This window comes from Anas acuta, chromosome 18 (assembly GCF_963932015.1).
Source record: "Anas acuta chromosome 18, bAnaAcu1.1, whole genome shotgun sequence".
In the NCBI taxonomy this organism is placed as follows: Eukaryota; Metazoa; Chordata; class Aves; order Anseriformes; family Anatidae; genus Anas; species Anas acuta.
The window spans coordinates 4208793-4230598 of record NC_088996.1 but is presented as its reverse complement, the minus strand read 5'-3'; the positions used below and the strand labels follow the sequence as shown (position 1 = coordinate 4230598).

At 45.5% G+C, this 21806-nt stretch overlaps 1 protein-coding gene across 2 annotated transcripts; it reads left to right on the top strand.

Annotated features, from left to right (window-relative positions):
• The first annotated feature begins 123 nt into the window (after positions 1-123).
• GGA3 (golgi associated, gamma adaptin ear containing, ARF binding protein 3) lies at positions 124-21490 on the top strand. 2 transcript variants are annotated; one of them, XM_068654602.1, is made up of 17 exons: positions 124-310; positions 5629-5713; positions 6422-6497; positions 7003-7101; positions 7933-8056; positions 9031-9134; positions 9650-9730; positions 10968-11105; positions 12407-12488; positions 12945-13061; positions 14038-14307; positions 15158-15225; positions 15629-15951; positions 16439-16704; positions 16862-17031; positions 17761-17871; positions 19103-21490. In XM_068654602.1, exons 1-17 carry the CDS (start codon positions 271-273, stop codon positions 19211-19213), a joined length of 2265 nt encoding a protein of 754 aa, XP_068510703.1. In that variant the 5' UTR covers positions 124-270; the 3' UTR covers positions 19214-21490. The 2 variants fall into 2 exon arrangements, with proteins under 2 accessions (XP_068510703.1, XP_068510704.1); XM_068654603.1 differs by lacking the exon at positions 124-310 and having other exon boundaries at positions 5657-5713; positions 6422-6501.
• The last annotated feature ends 316 nt before the right edge of the window (positions 21491-21806 follow it).

Here is a 21806-nt window from a genome sequence, read left to right as displayed (position 1 = left end):
GCTCTGCGCAGGGGATGAGGGGGGCTCAGGGGGGTCTGGCCGCGGTGGATGGGGGCGGCGGGTGAGGGGCGCGGTGCTTGGGCACGGAGGGCTCCGCTCTGTCGTCCCCCCCCCCCCGGGACACCGAGCCCCCCGGCTGCGGGGTAGGGAACGGGGCAACGGGGCTCGCTCGTGGGCGGCCCGGGGAGGAGCCTGAAGCCGGCGGGGAGGCTCCGAGGCTCGGTTCTCGCGGAGCCGGGGCGGAGCCGCGGGCCGGGCCGGGCCGACAACATGGCGGAGGCGGAGGGGGAGAGCCTGGAGTCGTGGCTGAGTGAGTACCGCCGGGGCCCGCCGCCCAGCCCGGCCCCTCAGCCCCGGCCCCGCTCCCTCACACGCACCCCGGGGGCCCCTCGGATCCCCTCGGCCCCTCTCGGCCCCCCTCAGCCCCATCCCTGCCCCGCTTTCCCTCGCCTTCCACCGGGAGCCGCAGCGGGGGAGCGCCCCGGCCCCTGCCCCTCGCTGCGGGTCGGGGGGGGGACCCCGAGGCTGTGGCCGTGTGGGCACGGCAGCGCCGGGGGCCGGTGATCGGCGCTTTAATTCTTAAAAAAAAAACATCGGGCAGGGTCGCTCGGCACCTCCGAAGCTGTCGCTGCTGTGACCACAAAGGCTCTGTCCCTTCTCCTTCCCCCGCCGGTAGCGCCGCGGATGGGCTGAGCGGTGCCCGTGAGGCTCGGGGCTGGAGGAATTTCCTAAATAAATCCTGTTCCTGTGTTATACAACCGTGTTTTTCAAGCAGGCGAGCTGCTCTCTCTGCCTAGCTGCGCTTGCAGGAGTTCTGGGCGTCCATTGGAAGGCTGCAGGCTGGAATATTTGAAAATCCTTGCTTTAGGAAAATTTATTTCGTGTTACAGAACATCAGACGTTAGAGGCAGAAAGAAAATTGTCTCGTTCACCTCACAGCCATTGCCGAGCATCTCCCTGCTGCCTTCCCGTCCCTGCCCTTTGGCTGTGCGGAGCCTCAGTGCTGCGGGGTCTGGCCCAGGGCTGGAGGGGACTTGCAGGAATTGATCAGAACTGTCATTTTTTTCATATATTCCAATTACAGGGCTTCTGCTCCTGCCTCTGGGATGCAGTCTTGCAGATTAATAACTTATTACCTGGATTTGGTTAATTTTTGTTTTTTAGAACAGCTACTTGTTCCATTACAGTGGTGAGCAAAGTTCCTGACTAGTTGGGTGCTGTGCAAGGGGCAGAATCCTGGCATTCCCCTCAGTGCTTCAGGATGTGAAATCTGGTGCCCTTTTGGAGCTGTACCTCCACTAACAGGATGAAATAATTCTTGTTCTTCCTTGAATTTTTATATAAAATTTAAATGTGTATGTGGTATCATCATCCATTACAGGAGTTATTGGCTAAACTACGTTTTCAGCTCTCACTTCTCATTTTAGATCAATCCCTTCTGTCCCCTTATGATTCTTGCTCCTCCTCTGAACTCCCACAGTTTGTCAATATCTTTCTGTTTAATTGTAGCCAGCGAGACACATGAAGGAACACCCACATACCTTCCTTTTAATCCTCCTCTGAGGAGGACTGACTCACCAAATTCAGCATGTGTGTGAAAATATCGAGTAGGAAGGATATTTTAGGCTGTGCAGGCTGGAAAGCTTCCTGGCCCTTTGCTTTGTGCTTTTTATTTATTTTTAATTGTGGAAGTTGCGAGAGGAGTTAGCTCCCTTGACCACGCAGTAGGATGCTCTGCCACTGAGAGCACAGCGTTACAAAAACCTTCCTTATTATAAGCAGCGCTGCCTGCTCCGTGTTGCAGTGAGCCTGATTGCAGAGCAGTGCACATTTTTTTCAAGGCTTGAGCGTTGCTCTTGTTTACGATGATAAATTTATGCCTGGTCACTGCTACGGTGGTTTGTGCTGGTGTGATTGTACAGCTCCTCCCAGTGTAAGGAAGCATGGTTCACTTATTAAACATAAATTACCGGAGGAGTCGTGCAGACCGGGAAGGCAGAGTGCAAAGGCTGGTGTGTCTGAGTGCTTTCACCAGGCCTCCCGAGGTTATTTGTCTTGTAACTATCAGAAAGATGTACCGTGTCTAATGCTAACCTTGAGGTTGTGCACCTGCTGTACCCTTACTGAAGGGAAGGGCCAGAACTGTCAGCAGTGCAGCCAACCTCCCAGCCACAGGAGGATGGGAAAATCCTTGCCAGTGGTTTTTCTGTACTGGTGGTATGCAGCCTTCCAGGCTGCCCTGGCTTTTGGTCATCAGATGGAGTCCTAGACCCATGAAGTAACATCCTGGTGTCCTAATGCTGCAGCAGGATCTGTTCTTCAGCCTGCCATGATCTAGCATCTTCATCTCCTGCCTTGTTTCAGGCAGTTGGGGTGAGAGAAGGAGATCCCTTCTATTCTCTCCCTGTCTGCAGCCTCTTCTTCTGCAGTTAATTGAAATAGAAGAGGAGGTTAGAAGACAGTGTCAGGTGTACAAACACAGCTGGATGCTTTAACTTCAGTGCTGCCTGTTCTGCTGCTTCCGAAAGGAAGTTTATTGCATCACATTCATGTCAGGCTGGGGCGGTGTCCAGGTATGTGACAGATGGAGACAGCTAAAATACGATGATTTTCCTTTTTTTTTTTCCCCTCTAGTATCACTGTGGGTCAGCATTCTGCTTGTCTTCCGTGAGCTACAGACAGAATCTGAACGTTAGGCTCTGATGTGCTTGGACAAGGCATTCCCAATTCATGTGCTAAGCCTGACTGGGAGAAACACTTTGCTGGGATGGCTTTTATCTTATCTCTATAGAGGAGTAAACTCGGAAAATGAGTGTTCATTACCAGCCAATTAATATTCTCTGTATTCCAGAGCTGTTGCGCTATACAGAAAATAAGCACCTTTGTTTCCCATGTAATGATGCATCTGAGTGTTGACTCATTAGTGTTTCGGGGTTTAGCAGAGCAAATGAATGCTGAATGGCTCTGATGCTTAGGTCAAGTGTGAAGCAACTTTCAGACAATGCTGCGCTTAGGACCTATAAAGCTAAGGCAGAGATGCTGAAGGGACTGGGCTAGTGCAGAGACTGGTTTCCAAACTGCTGATTCAGATTTACTTGGGTGCCACTGTGAATGGGATTTTCAGGATGGGACCTCGTGGACAAGCATCTCCACAAAGTCAGACTTCATAACCGGTACCAAATGGGCTTGTTTTGGCAATTTCAACAGAGCAGCCAAGGATTTAATATTCTGTAGCACCAAACTCTTCCTGGAACTAGTCCTTTCTTGGAAGGGTTGAACTCTATTTATAGGGCAGTAGTAGCTTCCTGCCTACATTTTAAGTTTTCTGCATAAAAATAGAGGATTTGAGGTTATATCTTCACAGGCATGATGCAGCTTCACGTGGGGAGATGCTGAAAAGGTTAAGCAAGGTAAATTAGCTTGACTGGGATGCTGTGTTGACGTGGTTTGTGCTGAGATCAGTAAGCAAGTCGCTTAAGGTATCTGCACAAATCAATGTGTTGTCATGAAAAAACATCAATCTTCAGAGTCAGGGCAAAGTTTCTGATCAAGAACATTAACTTATGAAATAGGGCTTCACGTGGAGATTTTATGAATGTTCAAAACAGGGAGTTTCTTTGTGTGGAACATAACCTCCCTTCAGTAATGTCCCTCTCCTGACGATTTACTATCTTTCTGTGAGAGCTTCTGATGCAAAAAAAAACAAAGAGGAATTTGAATCCAATATGAGTCTGAGAAATAATCCAGTGCCATTCCAAGAAATCTTTAATTTTAAAGCTGTTCCAAACATCTCTAACATTGGCAAGGGCCTGTTGGTTACATTTTCCCATTTGTACCAGATCTCTCCCCTAATTTCAGGATGCGCCACCAACAAAGAGTTCATTTAGTTGAGTGTCCTTCCCTGTTTGTGCTCTTCCTGTTTTTATTAAATAAATACCATTAACTCCAGCCAAGAGCTGTATTTCTTTCATCTAGGCCTGCAGAGCAGCAGAGGTTCTCTGGAGCACCAAACCGTGCCCGATGCCATTTGACTTGCATGAAAAGGCTGCGGATTGTTACACGTCCATGTTTTCATGATGCTTCCAGGGCGTTGAGCAGCTGTGAGCGTGGTAATAAGGCTTAAGTGCCTCATGTTTTGAGCAGTTGCTTGGCTCTGTAGCAGCTGCTTTTTAAAGTAAGCCTTTTTTGAATCTTTCAAGCTCGAAAAGTAGCTTGGTAGCTTAGCTGGCACAGTGAGATATCATCCCACAGTTAGGCTTCCCTGGCTGCCGCCTTTGACTTATGGAGGGTCCCGTGCAGGTCAGCAGCAGATTCACTGGTGCAGAGTATTTTACAGATGCATCCCACGGAACAACTCGCAAAATTGCTTTACAACTGTTCTTTTGTGAGGAGGGAACCGTGAGCAAACCTTGCAGGACTGCTGCAGGAGCAGGGCTAAGGAGAACTGTGAAAGTGAGCTTTGAGCCTAGGTACTGGACAGTTGTTTTTATTTGCCTGTGGAAGGGTAAAAGGATACGTTTTAACGGTGACAAAAAGTGATGCTTTGTAATGTTACATGCATTATTTAATTATGCTTTCCTGTATGATTGAAGTACAGGCATGTGTGCTGTCTGTTTTTTTTTGTTGTTTGTTTGTTTTCCCCCCTATACTTCATCCCCTGCTCTCTGTTATCTGTCTATCTAATCCATTCTTTTCTGTGTCTATTTCCATTAAAACCTTGAGGAATATTTCTTAAATGCCAGACCCTAGCTAGCTACAGTGCATTGTTGCTTCCCATACAAGAAAGAAATCTTCATGTCCAGTCATCTCAGCTGGAAAATTACATTAAAGCAGGAATCTTGTCTACTGTAAATGCAGTGCTCCATCAGTGAAGTAAAATGCATGAAGATACTTTCATAACAAAAAGAGATGGTGATAGCCTCAGGATCCTGCAGTCGTACAATAAGCGAGATGCCAGTGGCTGAGGGAGGATCCATCAGGAGCTTGGCACAGTCCAGGCAGTAGAGCATCAGTCTCTGTTTGAGCATGCAGGATTTGGATCCTTACTCACGTACAGGCTGTGGTGGTTATTACTTGCAAGAAGAACTCAGTGTGTAATAATAAATTTCAGTTCATAGTTCCCAGGAGAAATGATAAGGCGTCCAACAAATCACCTGACAGTCTAAAAACAAGTGTCAATGCTAAATGACTTCTACTAAACATCTGATCTTCCAGCTCTCACTTTTACAAAGCTCCCAGGGAATACAAAAAGAATTTCCTACGTAGAAAATTGGAGGGTTTAGCCTTTAAGGAGTTTATTGTTATAGCTAAGAAAGAGCATTTCAGGTAGAAGGAAGCAGAACAAGTTCAAATACTTTCTCTTGTACTTTCATTTACAATGTGGAAAAAGCATGTTTCTGAGTACTTGACATTTGGCATCTGCCTTTTGGAAAGCTGTGATTCTTGCTGGATATTTGGATGCATCAACTTGGAAACACCCTTTCCCCTGACCAGACACAGCATGTGTCAACTTTTCTTCTTTTTTATAGTTGGCGATGGATGTCAAATGCCTTTCTCTAGGAAATGCATGACTTTTTATACCATTCCTTTTTGCTTGTTTGCTAACATATTTTCTTTCTCTTGCTGAAGATAAAGCCACTAACCCATCTAACAGGCAAGAAGACTGGGAATACATCATTGGATTCTGTGACCAGATCAACAAAGAGCTTGAAGGGTAGGTGTCCCAAACCACGTTAGACTTAGTAATTTAACATGCACAGTTTAAAATATGTCATTTAATTGTCGAAGTTTTTATTTTCTTACATATACTGATATCACAAGGAAGATCTGGCTGCAGACGAAACAAGGTGCTGTGAGGTTTGGTTTCCCTTCTGCGAAGGGAAGGTTTATACACAGACAGAGTACTAGGAAAATATGAATCCTGAATCTGCCTCATGTCAACTTCTGCAGCTGCACGGTTCTTACCCAGGCAAACTCATCCTGTTTTTCAGTCTGTAAAACGGGGTTAGAACTTTTAGTGCTTGAAGGGTCTTCACGTAAAATCTGTACAAACCTCCCAGTCACAGCATTCCTGTGAGCTAAGGAAGAAGTGTTTTCTTTTGGAAAAGGAAACTAATTCATGAGAAGTGATGTGATTTCCTGGGCTGGGGACTGTACTGGGAGTTGTTTGGCCGATGGGCCAAGGACGAATCTGGAATTGCTGGCTCAGAAGACCAGCCCTGCTTCCTTTTATACATGCAAACAGCCGGGCTTACAAAGATACCTTGAAGATTTGTTAGTCTCTGTACACTGATGAAAACATGAAAAATACTAATTTCTTTTAATCATGTGAAAGATCTCATTTAAACAGTAGAATTCTTGAAAGCCTGAAAATCCCTCAGTGTGTTCCCCTGCATTGTAATGGGCACCTGCTTTGTTTCAGGCCCCAGATAGCTGTGAGACTCCTGGCTCACAAGATCCAGTCGCCGCAGGAATGGGAGGCAGTCCAAGCCTTGACAGTAGGTAGTCCTTGACCCTTCTCTTAAATCCAGCTATATATCATTTGATGTTTTCCATGCAGAGTATAAGAGGAGCACAGTGTGTGTCAGTGGGGTTAGCTGGGGCAAGTTCTGGGGCTGAATTCCCTGCTGGGAGGGCATGGACAGGGAGGGGGGGCACGCTGCCTAACCGAAGTGTCCAGATTGTGCATTAGCAACAAAGCAGTTGGAAATAACTCCTGTGTTTCAGCTGCTTTCATTTGTTATCCTCGGGTAAGACTTGTGTTTATTGTTGTGAGCCCTAACAGGGAGTGACTGACCCATACCCACATTGCTGGGAGTGGGCGAGCAGCCTGTCTTGGTGCAGCACTCCTAAAGACAAGGGATTTGTGCCTCTGTCCCAGAGCAGGAATCTGTGTCTCACTGACGTGGGTCCTTCAGCTCCCCTATAAGTTGGACACATCTAAGCTGTTATTGTAGAGTTTTGGTGTTTGTTTCAGCTCCTATTTCTGTTACTTGAATGCAGGTGCTGGAAGCTTGTATGAAGAATTGCGGGAGAAGATTTCATAATGAAGTAGGAAAGTTTCGCTTTTTGAATGAGTTAATAAAGGTTGTGTCTCCAAAGGTTAGTCCCTGAGCCTTCCTATTTTATTTATTCTTTGTCTGGCCTCCGTAAGCTAAAGGCAACATCCAGAATGTTTCCAGTGCTCTGTCTGCCTTATTGCATTTATTAGCATACATTCAAAGAACATTTGTTAGTTAACTTTTTTGTGCTCTTCCTACTATTTTTCTCAGTATGCTTTGCCTATTTACTGTTGATGCATAGCCCTTGTACTGTTACAAAGCTTCATGTAACACAAGGGGTTTTAAGCCACCATTTTAAAATGGTTAAGTGGTGGTTGGTTGTTTTCTTTGTTAGTTTTGTTTTTCTTGGGATGGGATTGGTGGGGGGACGTGCCAGCATCACTGGAGGAGGGATGTGATACTGAAATTAGAGCATGAGATACGGCAACACCACAGAGTTGTAATCCTCACCTTGCTGCTGACTTGCTGTAGAGTGCCTGGGCAAGTCCCTCGATATCCGTGATCAGCTTAATGTGGTGAAAAATAGATAGAAGCACCCCAAGACATGGTTAATACAGTGAAGTATTCCAAGATTCTTTCCTATAAGACACTGCAGGGGGCTGGTATCTCTATTGCTATAATTTTTAAATAGCAACACTTTGAAACTAACAGAATATCTGCTCTTTCTTTTGCTGAAGATAGTCACAAAGCCTTTGCTGTTAATTCAGATATATTTGAGCACTCTTTCCTCTTAGCATTGCACCTTAGATCTTGGATTTTACACCTCTTAATGTATATCACTGAACTCCCGTTCTCTGTGTGTGGGCTTTTTTCTTAAAGAAATAAAGAATGTGGAGAATTTTCATCTTTTTTTTTTTCCCCACATTTTTAGTACCTGGGAGATCGGGTCTCAGAAAAGGTGAAGACCAAAGTGATTGAATTGCTGTATAGCTGGACAGTGGCGCTGCCAGAAGAATCCAAAATCAAGGATGCCTACTACATGCTGAAGCGACAAGGTAGGAAGTCAGCTGCTCCTTCACACGTTCTCTTCAGCCTGTGCTTGTAAGCAGGAGAGTCACACAACATACACCTTCTAATTAGATGAAATCAAGGCAAACTGAGAGGAGATGGAACAAGGGAGAAGTTCCATGAGTCTTTGGGAAAGCTAGTTGTTATACTGTGGGCTGGGTTGGGTCGGTCTTTTGTTTTTTAAACTAGATTAGTGAAACACCTTGCAAATGCTTTTGGTTTTGATTTGTAGGGTTTTATTTTGATTATTTTTCTCTGGAACTAGTTTTAAATGATTTAAGGACAATTTAAAGTCAAATAAGAGCATCCATGTAGCTTTTTGTGTTGTGTTGACCAGATCACTTTACAATTGTACCTTTAAAGTGATACAAATGTCTTGCATAGGCAAAGTGAAAAACACTTGGTAGAGAAGCATGTGGCTTCAAAAGGGAAAAAGAAAAAAGGGTTCTGGGAAAGCTCCTGGGAGTAGAGCACAAATCTAGGGTTTGGCAATGGAACAAGCAGGAAAATTGGCTGTTTCCCCACTCATGGTTAGGAGTCTGCTCATCACCCCATCCTGCATTGCTGTCTGCTTTCCTGCTCAGCTCATTTTTACAAAGAAATGTCACGCCCTTGAGTTTGCACAAAGCTAGGTTGTCTGGGACTTTGTGTAGTTGCTCAGAGACTAATGTGAAAGGGGAAAAGACAAATAGTGGGGAGCTCCTGGTTATACTGAGCTCTTAGAGGAGCAGTATGGACATGGCAACACAGTTGCTGGGGTTTTGTCCTTTATCAAAGAACGCATTCTTTGTTTGGCTAGCATGCTCAGTGATCTTGATGCTGTATTGTGTAGTGGAACAGTGTGCTAGTATCAGTGCACAGATTGGCAGCTTGTTCACTTTGACAGCAGCATGTGAATAACAGGATGCACGGCACGGTGGGACTGCACTGCAAATCCATGTGGGTTGCCTTCTGCTTTCAGGGATTGTTATGTTTGATCCTGTGATTCCTGCGGACAAAACCTTGATTCCTTCTCCACCACCTCGTCCCAAAAATCCTGTGTTTGATGATGAGGAGAAATCCAAGGTATAGTGAAGATTTTTATCATAATTACTGATAAAAAGCAATTGCTTAATGCACGTTTGGAATAAGGAAGGAAAGTACGCTAGTACAGCTTTTATTTCTGGAGAAGTGATCTGTACTTTCAAAGAACTCATTGGTTTAAATATGACTGCTTTGTCTACACACCTAACCTGAAATCCAAGTGAAGACTTGTCTGTGTTATGATTATGTAGTTATTTGTTGTTATAGTGCCATCCTGCTGCAATAGTAGAAGGCAGAAAACGTTTCAGACACGTTGCCAAAAATCATGTACAGGAGGAATAATTGCCCAGTGTCAAGTCTCTGCAGTATGACAGTACAGGTCCTGTGCAGAAGCAGTAATGTAACAACTCATGGAAAACAACAAACCCAAAAATGATTCCTGGCTTTGTAAAGTGGTCTATATATGTTTTTCCCTGAACTGTTCCACTAAATTTTTCTTGCTGCTTCTGTTTGCCCAAGAGTCTTTGTTTCCTGAATATCATCGTCTTGTCTTACAGCTTCTGGCCAAACTGCTGAAAAGCAAAAACCCAGATGATTTACAAGAGGCAAACAAGCTTATAAAATCCATGGTAAAAGAGGTAAGAACTTCCTGTAAGTGATTGGTCCCAATCAGTGGTCTGCTGTGCAGGTTTTAAGCAATTTAACCCCACATCGGTGGAGAGCTTTAGGATCATGTGTATGGCAGAACCTTGGTTTCTTAGGCTTCAGGAGCATTTGTGTTGGTATATTCCTTAGTTAAATAGCGGGGACTGAATGAAACTGACCATCAGTAATGGCCAACCTCTTCTTGTTTTCTTAAAACTTCAAAAAAAAACCCACTTGCATCTAGTCCAGGTGATTTGGCATAAAAGGATGATGTCAGATGACTTAGCAGGGCTGCATGAAATGAATGCGTTGGTAATTGTGACTCTAGCTCACAACCGGGAGATATTTGTATCACACAAATGTCTGCGGTTGGTGTCCCTGATGAGACAGGGCAAGAAGGGGCAAGGATTGAATGCTGTGTTGAAATTAACTGCGTTCTTGTTGCTTGAGATGCTTTTTCACATCAGGGTTTGGTGGCAGCAGTTCTGTACTGCCCCTGGTTACCGAGAATTGAGTCATCAGACTGGGTCTTCTCACAAGCAGCCTCATGGAAACACCTTCCTGTTTGTGGAGCTGTGATGCATCCACCCATGGCAGGCATTAGAAACCCTGGAGTCCAGGAAATGACTCACTGTGATTCTGGCAAAAAAAAGTATAGCTCCTAGACGGAAAGGAATGTATAGGTTTCCAAAATATTTCCATTCAAGCTTCTCCTGTCCCCAGGGCAGAGTCTCCTACGTCTTTAGTTGGGATCTCAAATCAGAGATGGGTGGACATTTTCTACCAGAGTGTGCTGGTTGTTTCTAGTAAATACTTTGTTTCAAACACATCTTTTTTTCATAAAATGTCAACAAGGAACAATAACAACAAACTCACTTACCAAAAAAAATAATCTGAAAAGGTCAAAAAGGGACTTCTGGGAACACGGTGTTTTGAACACTTCTATTTTTAGTAGTATAATTATAAATTAAAATTTATTTAATGAGACTTTTTGGGAATACGGAGTTTTCTAGTGTTTCAGAATGGTAGTGAAAAGATGATCAAATAAACAAAGCTTCACATGAATGGAGAGTGGTGTGGTGGTGGTGTTCTGGTGTGTTATTTTTTTCCTTTTTAGCTCAACTTTAAATAGACAGCATTTTACATGATTTTCAAATGATGCCTGCTGTTGTGATGCTGTGGACCTTTACAGGAAAACTCACTTTTCATGTCTCTGTTTATACCCTGAAGGATGAGGCTCGGATTCAAAAAGTCACAAAACGCATGCACACGCTAGAAGAAGTAAATAACAACGTAAAACTGCTGAATGAGATGTTGGTTCATTACAGCAAAGAGGAGTCATCAGAGGCAGACAGAGAGCTCATGAAGGTGGGTCTGAGCTGCTGCTTCCCAGAAATACTGGAGTCAGTCCTTTTTTCTTCTTGTTCAGATTTCACTGAGTTTTGCAAAGAATTATAGTGCAATAAAATGGAGAGCAGTGCCAAGAAACAAGAGCTGTCATTGGAAACAGCAGGCAAGAAAATAACCATATTTTTTAATACTTTTCATCAAAGGACTCAGTGCCTTACAAGGATAGTGGGTAATAGCTCTTTTGCACATTTTTGAAGTCAGGTACAGCTGTTCTCCAAAGACGCAGTGTAGCAGAGTTGAGAAGCTGCAATTTCTAATCTTGGTACCATTAGAGCATAGTGGTTGTGGATAGTAATTGTCCCTCAGAGCAGGATAAACTAAAGGCCTGTGGGGGCAGAAAATACGTCCTCCCATGTAGCTGGCATTACGATATTCCAGACATGGAGCATGAAATGTTTGATATCAGAACCAAATTTTTTGGAAGCTATTTTAAGTTGCACAGTTCTTCAATTTAGAAAAATGGTAGAGCAGCGTACTGAAATCGTTATACAAACACAAATGTTTGGGCTTGTATGTTGGGCTGAGCCACATATTCAGTCCCCCATGCTGGTCTGTCTAACTCAGGGAGCCACAAACATTCTTTAAATGAGCTTGGGGAGAAATGTTTACACCACTAGTTGATCCATTTTAACTGTTCATAGCTTTTTATCTCAAACAGAGGCTTCCCTCAGCTCTCTTTTTATTGAGATAAAGTCAGCTTCTTTGCAACTGCTGCAGTCAGTTACATGGGGGGTGGTTGGATAGGCTCAGAGCCTTGAAGAGTTGCACTTCGTGTAGTTTTAAAATTTAGAATTATACTTTTGTTTAACAACAAGGTTGTGAAACAATGGTATGAAGCGTAAGAAAATGGTTTATTTCTGTGAAATGTTTTATTGTCACCTTTCTTCTGTGTGGTTGCAGACTGAGTAGAGGCTGCAGACTTCTGCTTTCTTGTGCTTTTAGGGACAGCTGTAACACAAGGAACAAAAATCCCATTATGGACTAGAATAGGCTGAAAATGCTGATGTGAGGGAGGACTGAGAGGTGTCGTGTTGAAAATGCAGACTGGGCTCTCACAGTGGTGTAACACTTCTCAGTTCTGTTACTAGGGTAGGGACAGGGGATCTTGGCTGTCCTTCTACACTAGCCTGTCCAGCTCAAGGGAAGCTGGCTTCTCTGTCCTGGGCTTTCCACAATGCCTGGGCGGTCATTGTGCTGACTGATGTTGCTGACAGTGGCTCCTGGCTGATAAGACCCTCTGTCCTAATCTCTCTTCCCAGGAGCTCTACGAAAGGTGTGAAACCAAAAGACGGACGCTGTTCAAGCTAGCCAGTGAGACAGAGGATAATGACAGCAGCTTGGGTAAAATAAGCTACACTTCTCCATTTTAACTACAGTTGTTGCCTGTGACTGTGCGAGGGTTCAGCAAGGGAACAGCTGCTGTAAAGATGCCTCTGTGGATGTGCTTTGCTTTGAGCAAAAAGACAAGATCCTTGCTCTTTATGCTTATCATTTATGTTCATGCAAGGAATTGGCATTATGGGAGGAGGCTGGGGGAGATGATGTGGAACAGCTGCTGCTTTGGAAGGGGAAGGGAGTTACTGTGGAGAACAAAGCCTTGGAGTCATTTTCATCATAACTGTAACGTGTATGGACCTAGAAAGGTCAGGGTCTTGCTTAGAGAAGCATGGCAGACAGAATAATGGAACTCATAGATAAATAATTGTTTTTTCTTGCTAATTATTTAGCTGTCAAACGAATACTGTCAGCATTAGTGACTAAAGTCTTGGAGGTTGTTTTTGTCTCTCTTGCCTGTAGGGGATATTCTGCAGGCCAGTGACAACTTATCCCGTGTGATAAATTCCTATAAAAAAATAATAGAGGGGCAAGTGATCAATGGTGAAGTGGATCTCCCTGTGACGTCAGCAGTGGAAGGTAAATTCCTGGGAAGCCAACTGTTTAATTTTGAATCCTACAATTTTATCTTCCAGACGGGGTTTCCAATTAATTGTGATAAAGTAGGCTGTTGATGGTTCCTTTGGCCAAGACTTTGTGAATAAGAGGGGAACGAGGCAGCTCCCAGGCAGTGGATAAACAATTATGGACATGGGCTACAGTGCTACAGCTTTGCATTTTCCATTGGTGGTTGTTTGTAATTGTAATGTCTGATAATATTAGTAGCAAACCAGCATCCAAACAGTTTGTGTGCCTGAAGTTCTCATACATTTGTCTTCGCGTTTGTTCTGCCTCTTAATGGTGACACGTAAGAAGAGGACAACTTCATCAAAAGGACAAGAGGGGGAGGGCGGGAGCCAGGCCAGGGGTCCTATCCTGGTTTTTCCAGCAGTTCCATTTGTGCATTTAGGCCAGTTGTCCAGGGATTTCAAAGGTGAAGCTGAAATGTAAAGTGGGCGTGTTGTGTGTGGCAGGATTGCCACTTGGGAGTTACTTCAACATTTCTGCATGAAGAGCAATAGAGGGAATGCATAATGTTGTCTGACAGCATCCTATTGCAGCAAGACTGTCCTAAATATGAAGGGAATTCTAGATCCAGACTGTGTATGTTTTCCTTGACTCCAGCTTTCTGGTAGTCTTAATTCTGGAGGATCTCCCAGGGTCTGATCTGAGCTCAAAAGATTTTGAAAAGACTACAAGAAGTGCTGGGGAAAGAGCAGGTGTTGCTTTTCAGATATTAATTTCCTAAGTATCTGGGTTGATTACTTAACTTGTGGTCAGCAAATGGTTAGCTGGACAGCATGAGGGCTTTCTCCTTCATTTATAAAGAGCAGTAAGCCACGACTAAGGGGGGAAATCTGTGTTACCTAAACCATCTCGCTGATTTCTTCCGTATGATGTGCTTGCTCTGAGCCTTTTGCCTTCTTTCCTAGTAGTGCTCTTCTGTCTGCTGCAGGGAGTAACTCCACGAGTAACCTCAACACCCTCATTGACCTTGCTGGATTGGATGTCTCCGGCACGCCGCCGCCTCCGATGCCGCCCACCACCCTGACGCCAGCCCCCCCGGCAGCCCCGGCCCCAGCAGAGATCCCCATCCTCCCACCTCCTCCACAGACGTTTGCACAGTTGCGGAGCAGTTCCTTGAGCCAAGTGGAAGCTGCACCTGCTCAGCAGAGCAGCACTGCCAACTCCCTTTCCTTGCTAGATGAGGAGCTTCTGTGCTTAGGTAAGAAGACGCTGAGGGGCCCAGAAAAGGGTTGCTCAATTCATGCTTCTAAAAGTCCACTTACTTCCTCCAGCATGAGTTTGAGGAGCATGAGATGCCTTTGATTTTGGCCACACCAGCTTCTTCCTGCTCTTGTCTCCTCCAGTAGGTTTACTTAGTGAGCCTTTAGGGCTGTCCTGGATCTTGGTAGGTAGAGTTTGAGGGATGGTTGAGAGAGGTTGGTGATTGAGATGGTGCAGTTGGGAACAGTAACCTGTGCTATTCCCTAAATATTTATATTGGGATATCTTTCCTTGCTGGGATTCTGCTCAATCCTGCATGTCTTCAGATCTGTTATTTCTAGAGGAGTCCAGAGGATTTCTGAGACGCTCCCTTGAATCATCCTGAATAGATGAACTGATCCATGAATCAGTATTAAACTCCAGTGTTCCCAGAGTAGGCAGCAAATGAAATAACTGTTGTGTGTGATTACAGTCTGATCTCTGCAGGTGCATAGGCATTGGTGCTGATTTCACTGCTGACTTCATGGCTCTGCTAAAGAGCAAGGTGCCCTAGAGGAACCGCTTGGTAGGAGCCTGCAGAATTCCTGCCTGTGAAGCCCAGATCTGAATAGCAGGAGATGCCATAAATCAAAATCGGGATGAATTAGGGGGGCCATGTGCAGGATGTTGGCTGCTGGTGCTGTTGGTCCCTTTTCATCATCACAGACTTGCAATGCATTTCAGTTTTTCACTAGACTTTTGGTCTCTGGCAGAGCTGAATCAAGTAGTTTGGTACTGAAACAACTTCCAAGTGATGACACCTAACTCATTTTCTGCTCCAGTAACCTATTTGTTATTTCTCCTTTTAGGCCTGAATGACCCAGCCCCTGCAGCAGTGAAGGAGACATCAGAAAACAACCAGTGGAGCATGTTTGAGGTACAAAGGAGGGAATTTCTCAAGGGAAGGGAGGGAGGCTTGCTAGTGTGGGAGGTCTCAGGACACACTTTGTCACCTTGGAGAAGAATGATCACACACACGAGCGGAGGGGCGGCTGTTCCAGAGGGGAAGTCTGGCTTGGTCCCAAGATCTGGGATAGCTGTGTCTGAACAGAGTAAATACCCCTGAGTGTGGCTGTCTCAGTTTCCAGTCTGTCCCCCATGATGTTAGCACTTCCTTTGCTTAAATTACAGATCAGATGTAGTCCTGACATAGGCCGCAGACTTTGCTGCTTGCCACCCACCACCTGTTTTTGCGGTAAATCTCTCTCCCTCTGTAACAGTGCCACCTCTACAACAGGGGACAGCAGTGAGTTAGAGCATGTACTTGTCCTCTCTTGCAGAACGACCAATTGGACCTGGATTTCTTTAATCCGAAGACGGTGACTGTTGCTTGCAACCCTGCAGGGAACCCTCTTCTCCATCACACATCCCAGACCACATGTGGAACGTCAGTGCCGCTGCCTTCTGCTTTCACAGCCTCTCAGACTGCTTCCAGCATCCCTGCACCAATCTCCGCACCATTTGCATTCTCTGCTGGACCAGCTGCACCTGTGGGGCCTCCCAAGACTGTTCCAGCTGCTCCTGGGTACTTCAGCTCATCTGTGGGGAGCAATATGCCACATAAGATAGATGCGTTAGGACAACTTCTTGAAGAAGCCAAAGGGTAACTAAAACTGCTGGACTTCCCTTTGTCTCTGTGGTTAGAAAACCAAGCTTGCTGCAGTGTTGGGCTCAGAGATAGATGTTCAACTGTCTAGTTTGGTAGAAATGTATGACTGGGATGTTTACAAACTGAGTTCCACCTTCAGCAGGGGAACACAGACACTACCAGGTAGAGAACAGCTGCACTATTGCCTGATTTAAGTCTGCAACATGAAGTTAGGCTGCTAAGGTAGAAAGGCCTTTGGCCATCGTAGCCTTGCTCACCTCTGCCAAGGTGAGGCTCTGCTTTCACCTGGACTTAGTGGTGCTTAATCCTACCAACACCACTTTCCTTGTAGGCCTGCTTCTTACAGGAGACATCACTGAGTCGCAGACTCCAAACTGGCTCCAGGCCTGTTTTGTCCTTGTGATTTGCAGTTAGCTCTGGGTTCATGGTGAAATGCCTGCTTTGCTTTCAGCTTAATTTTCCCATGTTTTTTGTCTTCTAGGACTGCCACCCAAGGCATGGCAACTCCCTCAGTGTTCCCTGGGGTTACTTTGCCAGCCCCTGTCACCTCTTCTCCATTAATAGCACCTGCAGGGCTGCCAGTCACTGCCCCAGGAGCTCCTCCAATGCCTTTCCCAAGCAGCTGCACTGCTGGCTCAGGGAGCCCTCTCTTCCAGCCAGCATCATTCCAGCAGCAAGGCAGTCCCATGAAAGCACCTGAAATTTCTTTGGCCAACGTTCACGTTCCTTTGGAATCCATTAAACCTAGTAAGTACTTCACATTTTTCACCGTTCTCTGAACATTTTTTTAAAAGCAAAGCTTCCTGACTAAGCTAATGAAGTGAACAGGGATGAGAAATCCCAGCCAAGCATCAGATTGTCTTCTGCAGCGTACACCTGCATTCCTCTCCTCTCTCTGTGGCAGGCAGCGCCCTCCCGGTGACGGCCTATGACAAAAACGGCTTCCGGATCCTCTTGCATTTTGCCAAGGAGTGCCCCCCAGGACGGTCGGATGTGCTGGTTGTGGTAGTCTCGATGCTGAACACGGCCCCGCTTCCTGTGAAGAACATTGTGCTGCAGGCTGCTGTCCCAAAGGTAGGGATGCGTGGGTCGGACCCACAGCAGAGTGAATCTGCGCTTTCAGGAGGGCCTGGGTGTGAACTCAGGGACTTGGATGCAACAATTTGGTTCTGCCTTTCTGTAGGCAGTGCTCTGCCTGCTTCCAGAACATAAAGGTGGTTGTCAGAGGCAGAAAACACTAAATAGGATACGATCAAAACTTCAGGTAGTATGTATTTTCTTTTTTAATCAATCCAACTGTGTCTGGCTAGGAAGATGGCTTACAGCATAATGACAGGACTGTTCTGTGGATAGAGCCATCCCTGAGGTCCTTGGGAATCAGAATTTCTTAAAGACATCTTAAATGTGAAAATACGTTCCATTCTGGTTCTTACTGCACCTACGTAATTCCAGGTGGCTGGTTCGTGTTTTGAAAACTGTCCCAGACAGCTATGATCTGCCTGTCATGAAAATGCTTGTGTTTAAAACCTCTGCCATAAGAGCACTTGGGTAGGAAGGTGCCGTTGGTGTTCACCTGACCAGTGCTTTTACTCTGGGCTGACTTGTTGGGACTGATTTGTTGGTCTTCTTGTTCCTATTATATTGTGTAAGTGGGCTGGCTCTTGTCTCCTCATTCTCACATGTGGATGGATTTCCTTCAGCTTGGATGTCTGTTGTTATCTCCCCAGCCTGTGCATACATCTTCCATCCTCCCCAAGGTAAGAGATACTCCCTGAGGTTCCACTTCTGTTTGTTTGTTTGCAGTCCATGAAAGTGAAGTTACAACCACCCTCTGGCACAGAGCTGTCTCCATTCAATCCCATCCAGCCACCTGCTGCCATCACCCAAGTCATGCTTCTGGCAAATCCTACAAAGGTGAGAGGGGCAGACTGTAATGGAATGGGACTTATCCTGTCCTTTTCAGCCAAAATTGATGAAAGCTGAATTCTTCAGGGAGTTTGGACCAAACCTCTGTGCAAATGCAGCTGTTATTTCTTAAGTTGCTCTCCAGAGGTGGTCAGTGCAGCATCAGATCAGTGGCATTCCAATTAAAGGCTAGAGTGAGCCTGTACGTACTCTCTTACCCCACAGACTTTTTCAGCAAGGAAAGAGGTGAGAAGACCCTGCATATTTCTCCCAGCAGAAGGGCATGAGTCATATAAGGGTCAACTTTAAGGGGGAACAATCAGAGCTGCATCAAGAGCTTGTCTTAATTCCCTTGTGCGCTGGAAGCGCTCTGCTTTGGTGATAATTAGTGTGATGTGAAATTAGGTGGTGCTGTAGGAATACTTCTGCGGTGTTGAGGCTCTATACAGCCTGACAGAACTGAACAGACAGACTAATTAATGTCAGATCACGTTCCTTCCCTTTGGCATGTTATGAGAGGTACCTGTGACCAGTGAAACGTCATTAACACTTTCCTGTCTGCTCACTGTGCTAGGAATACCTGAATAGCTGTGGAAACCCCTACTGGAGTTAGTCATTTAAGTAACCTGCTCCATAAGGCTCAAAGCCATGTACTGAAGTAGTTTCTAATTTTTTGACAAATCTAGATGTTACTAGTTAAGAATTACAGCCAAAATGTCCTTAAGGTATCAGCTGAAAGCTACAAGATCCAAAAGGGTAAGCATCAGAGGGGTTTGGTGTGTTGTTAAAGGTTTCACTTTGTGAAGCACAAGGAGATCCCCTCACTGAAAGGCTGTTTCCACCACTGGTTACTGCTTACTGGGAATTTTGCAGAGCAGGAACTGTTTTATCTTCCTGCACATGATCTGCACTACTCCAGCAGCATTCTTCAGGCTCACTGGAGAGCAGCTGAGCGATGGGTGCTGGCTACACGTACATCAAATGATTAGTGCAGATCATTTCTGCTTTTCTCCTACTATTTCATGATAATCAATAAAGTTTGTGTTTTAAAAACTGTAATGTAAATAACTCAGTTTTGCTAAGTAGCTGAAATAAGCCATGAACATACCATAGCCCTTTTCTCCCTGCTATGTGCAGCACAACTGGTGTTATCTCAGAGCTGTAGCAGTGAAATGTTTTGCTCAGGAGCAACTGAAGCTATTCTCACATTGCTCTTGTTTTTTTTTTGTCTTCCCTGCAGGAGAAGGTGAGGCTGAGGTACAGACTGTCCTTCACACTGGGAGACCAGCCCAGCACAGAGGTTGGCGAAGTGGATCAGTTTCCCCCAGTAGAGCAGTGGGGGAATCTATGACCTTAGGACACTGCCAGAGACTCTGTGACAGGACCAGGAAAGGATCCCACAGGACTGGAATGAATGTGACGTGGGGAGGGACACACATGCTATCCACTGGTGATGTTCAGCTTTGTTTACATGTCCTGACCACTCTGCTTGTAGCTTTAGTCCAGAATGTTTTACCCCACGCTGAAGGGGTCCTGGGACATTTTTGCCAAGCATGAACTGAGAGGCAGCCAGTGCTGGCTGCTTTCATCTTGGCCTCTGGGTGAATCTGGTTCTATCTTCCACTCTGTTAAACTTGAAGTTATTGTATTTTGAGGGGAGACCTGTCAACAGAAGGGGATTTAGTTGGCGTGTTCCTGTACTGCTGTCCAGAGATACCTACAGGCTGGTGGGGTAATGATGCCACCTTGAGCTTTCTCAGTGCAGAGCCCTTACACGTGCCCTCCCTTGGACTTCTACCGCCTCAGTGCCAGACTGGACCCGCTAAGCATGTGAAGCAATAATGCTGGCTCCGTGAGGGAACGCTTCTTTTTTACACTGAAATGGCACTTAGCTCCCTTCCTCCCCCTCCTCTGCTTCGTTCCCGACAGTCGATGTAAGCAGGCCCCAGCTCTGTGTTGCGCGACACTGCTCTACCTTTAGCTAAGATATTTATTTTATAGTGCTAGCTGCCTGCCTCTTGTACCCATTTTGGGCAGCTGGGGCTGTTTTGTATGCAAATGGCTACACCAGTTATTTTTCTGCCCTCATTGCATTCCATAACGAGGGGAGGAGAGGAGACGTGCGGGGAGGAGGTGTGCCCGTGGGGCTGGGAAGCGGTTGTCAGTGTTGGTGGAGGACAGCACCTGGTGTGCAGAAGTGTCCTTACAGCTGCTCAGCAGGCGCAGTGACTGAATCCAGGGATAAGGGGAGGTGCCCCTCGGGTGCCCTCATTGCAGGCAGTATTACGGGGTTGTACTGAGAGTACGGCGAAACACAAGATGTAAATAGTAGAGCTCTAGGATGGCTGAACAGAACCAAGCAGACAGTGAAAGGAAAGAAGGCTCCACTGGGCTGTGCTGGTGCATGTGCTGGGCTTAACGCCCTGTTTTATTTGTTCCCTCTATGAAGTGGCTAAGTGCAATCATCTCCACAAGGTGGAAAGCAGTTTTACTGGACGTCAGTGTTCTGTGCTAGTGGGGCAGAGGAGCTGAGCCCTCCAGGTGCAGTCACACAAACTAGGTTGAAATTAGTGAAACTTGATTCCAGCAGTCCCTTCCTCCTCTTCAATTTCCAGTCTCGAGTAGTGCCTCAGCTAGCTTTGAGACAGACTGTTTTAGATGAATGTTGGTTTTATTGTTTGTTTTTCTTTTTTTTTAAACATCCATTGACAAAAGCACAGGGCAGGTCCTTAGCTCAGCATTTCTGGCAGTGCTGTTGAACATCAGCTCTTAAACTGTGGATGGGAGCAGTCATCTGAAGTGCTGAGAAAATGTGTACACAGGAGGAGACCCCTGCTGTTATAGGAAGAAAACTCCAGAGAAAGTGCTGCTGGAATTAATGGAGGCTGTAAAACCCATTATTGCAAATACAGCTTGGAGTTATTTATATTTTCATTACTGTGATAAGAAGTAAAAATCATTAGAGGTGAAAAACTCAGAAATTCAAAGGCCTGAGGCTTTAATCAAAGGCACCAGGCAGTTGTAGAAGGAGGAATCAAAGCTCGGCCAAGGATCTTGCTGTAAATTCCTGGTCTGAAGCTCACGAGGACCACAGCCTTGTCAGCTCCCTGACAGAGAAGGCAGGCAAGAAGGATTGTTCCATCTTTGAGATTGTTAAAGAAAGCAGCAATTTTAAACTGATGGACTAGGATGGAAGACAAAGAGATTTCTTTCTGCCTCAGACAAGTTCTTGCCAGCACTTTAGACACTGTAGGCATAGGGATAGTGTTTAGGTCACTTAAATCTGCCCAGGCGCCGTAGTGTGTCCTGAGGAAGCAGGTTTCACTGCTTTAGATGCCTACACGTGAATCTCACTGTGACTTTGAGGAAGTCAGAAGAGCACAAGTGCTTTCTGCAGAATGGCTTTGTTCTCAGTGTTAACGGCAGTGCATTGCCTGTGCTGTAAAGCCAAATGGAAAGATGCCATAGTCTTGCTGCGTGGAAATGCATTGTTACAAGCTTTGGAAATTAAACTATGAATGTCCCTTGTCTGTAGGTTGAGGTTCCTGCTTCATACCGAACAGCCGTTACTGTAAATACATCTCAAATGCATTTGTCCTGCTGCATGTTAAATAAATTGTTTTCCCTACTTTGGTCTGTGGGTAGCTCTCAGTAATGCCTGCTTGTGGAGTCTAATGCTGGTTCTGGAAATCCTAAAACTCAACCCATCATCTGAAGACCATCCAAACTAACCAAAAAGGCAGAAGTTGCTGTTTGCTAAAATGCCAGTGCGTTAAAAGGTAGGCTCAATTTCAGTTCTGGGTATTGGTGGCAAAGCAACTGAAAAGACAAAGGTAATGAGGTTTACTTTACAAGGCAAGGACTGCCAGACCGAGTTGGAACACGCAACTGTAAATGTCCTGATGCAGCTCCTTTTTAAAAGTTACATTTACATTTTTTGTAAG

Coding starts and splice junctions, on each gene's coding strand:
- GGA3 (XM_068654602.1), top strand. CDS start 271: ATGGCGGAGGCGGAGGGGGAGAGCCTGGAGTCGTGGCTGA. Junction 13,062..14,037: donor TGTGACGTCAGCAGTGGAAG/GTAAATTCCTGG, acceptor TGTCTGCTGCAG/GGAGTAACTCCACGAGTAAC. Junction 14,308..15,157: donor TGAGGAGCTTCTGTGCTTAG/GTAAGAAGACGC, acceptor TTCTCCTTTTAG/GCCTGAATGACCCAGCCCCT.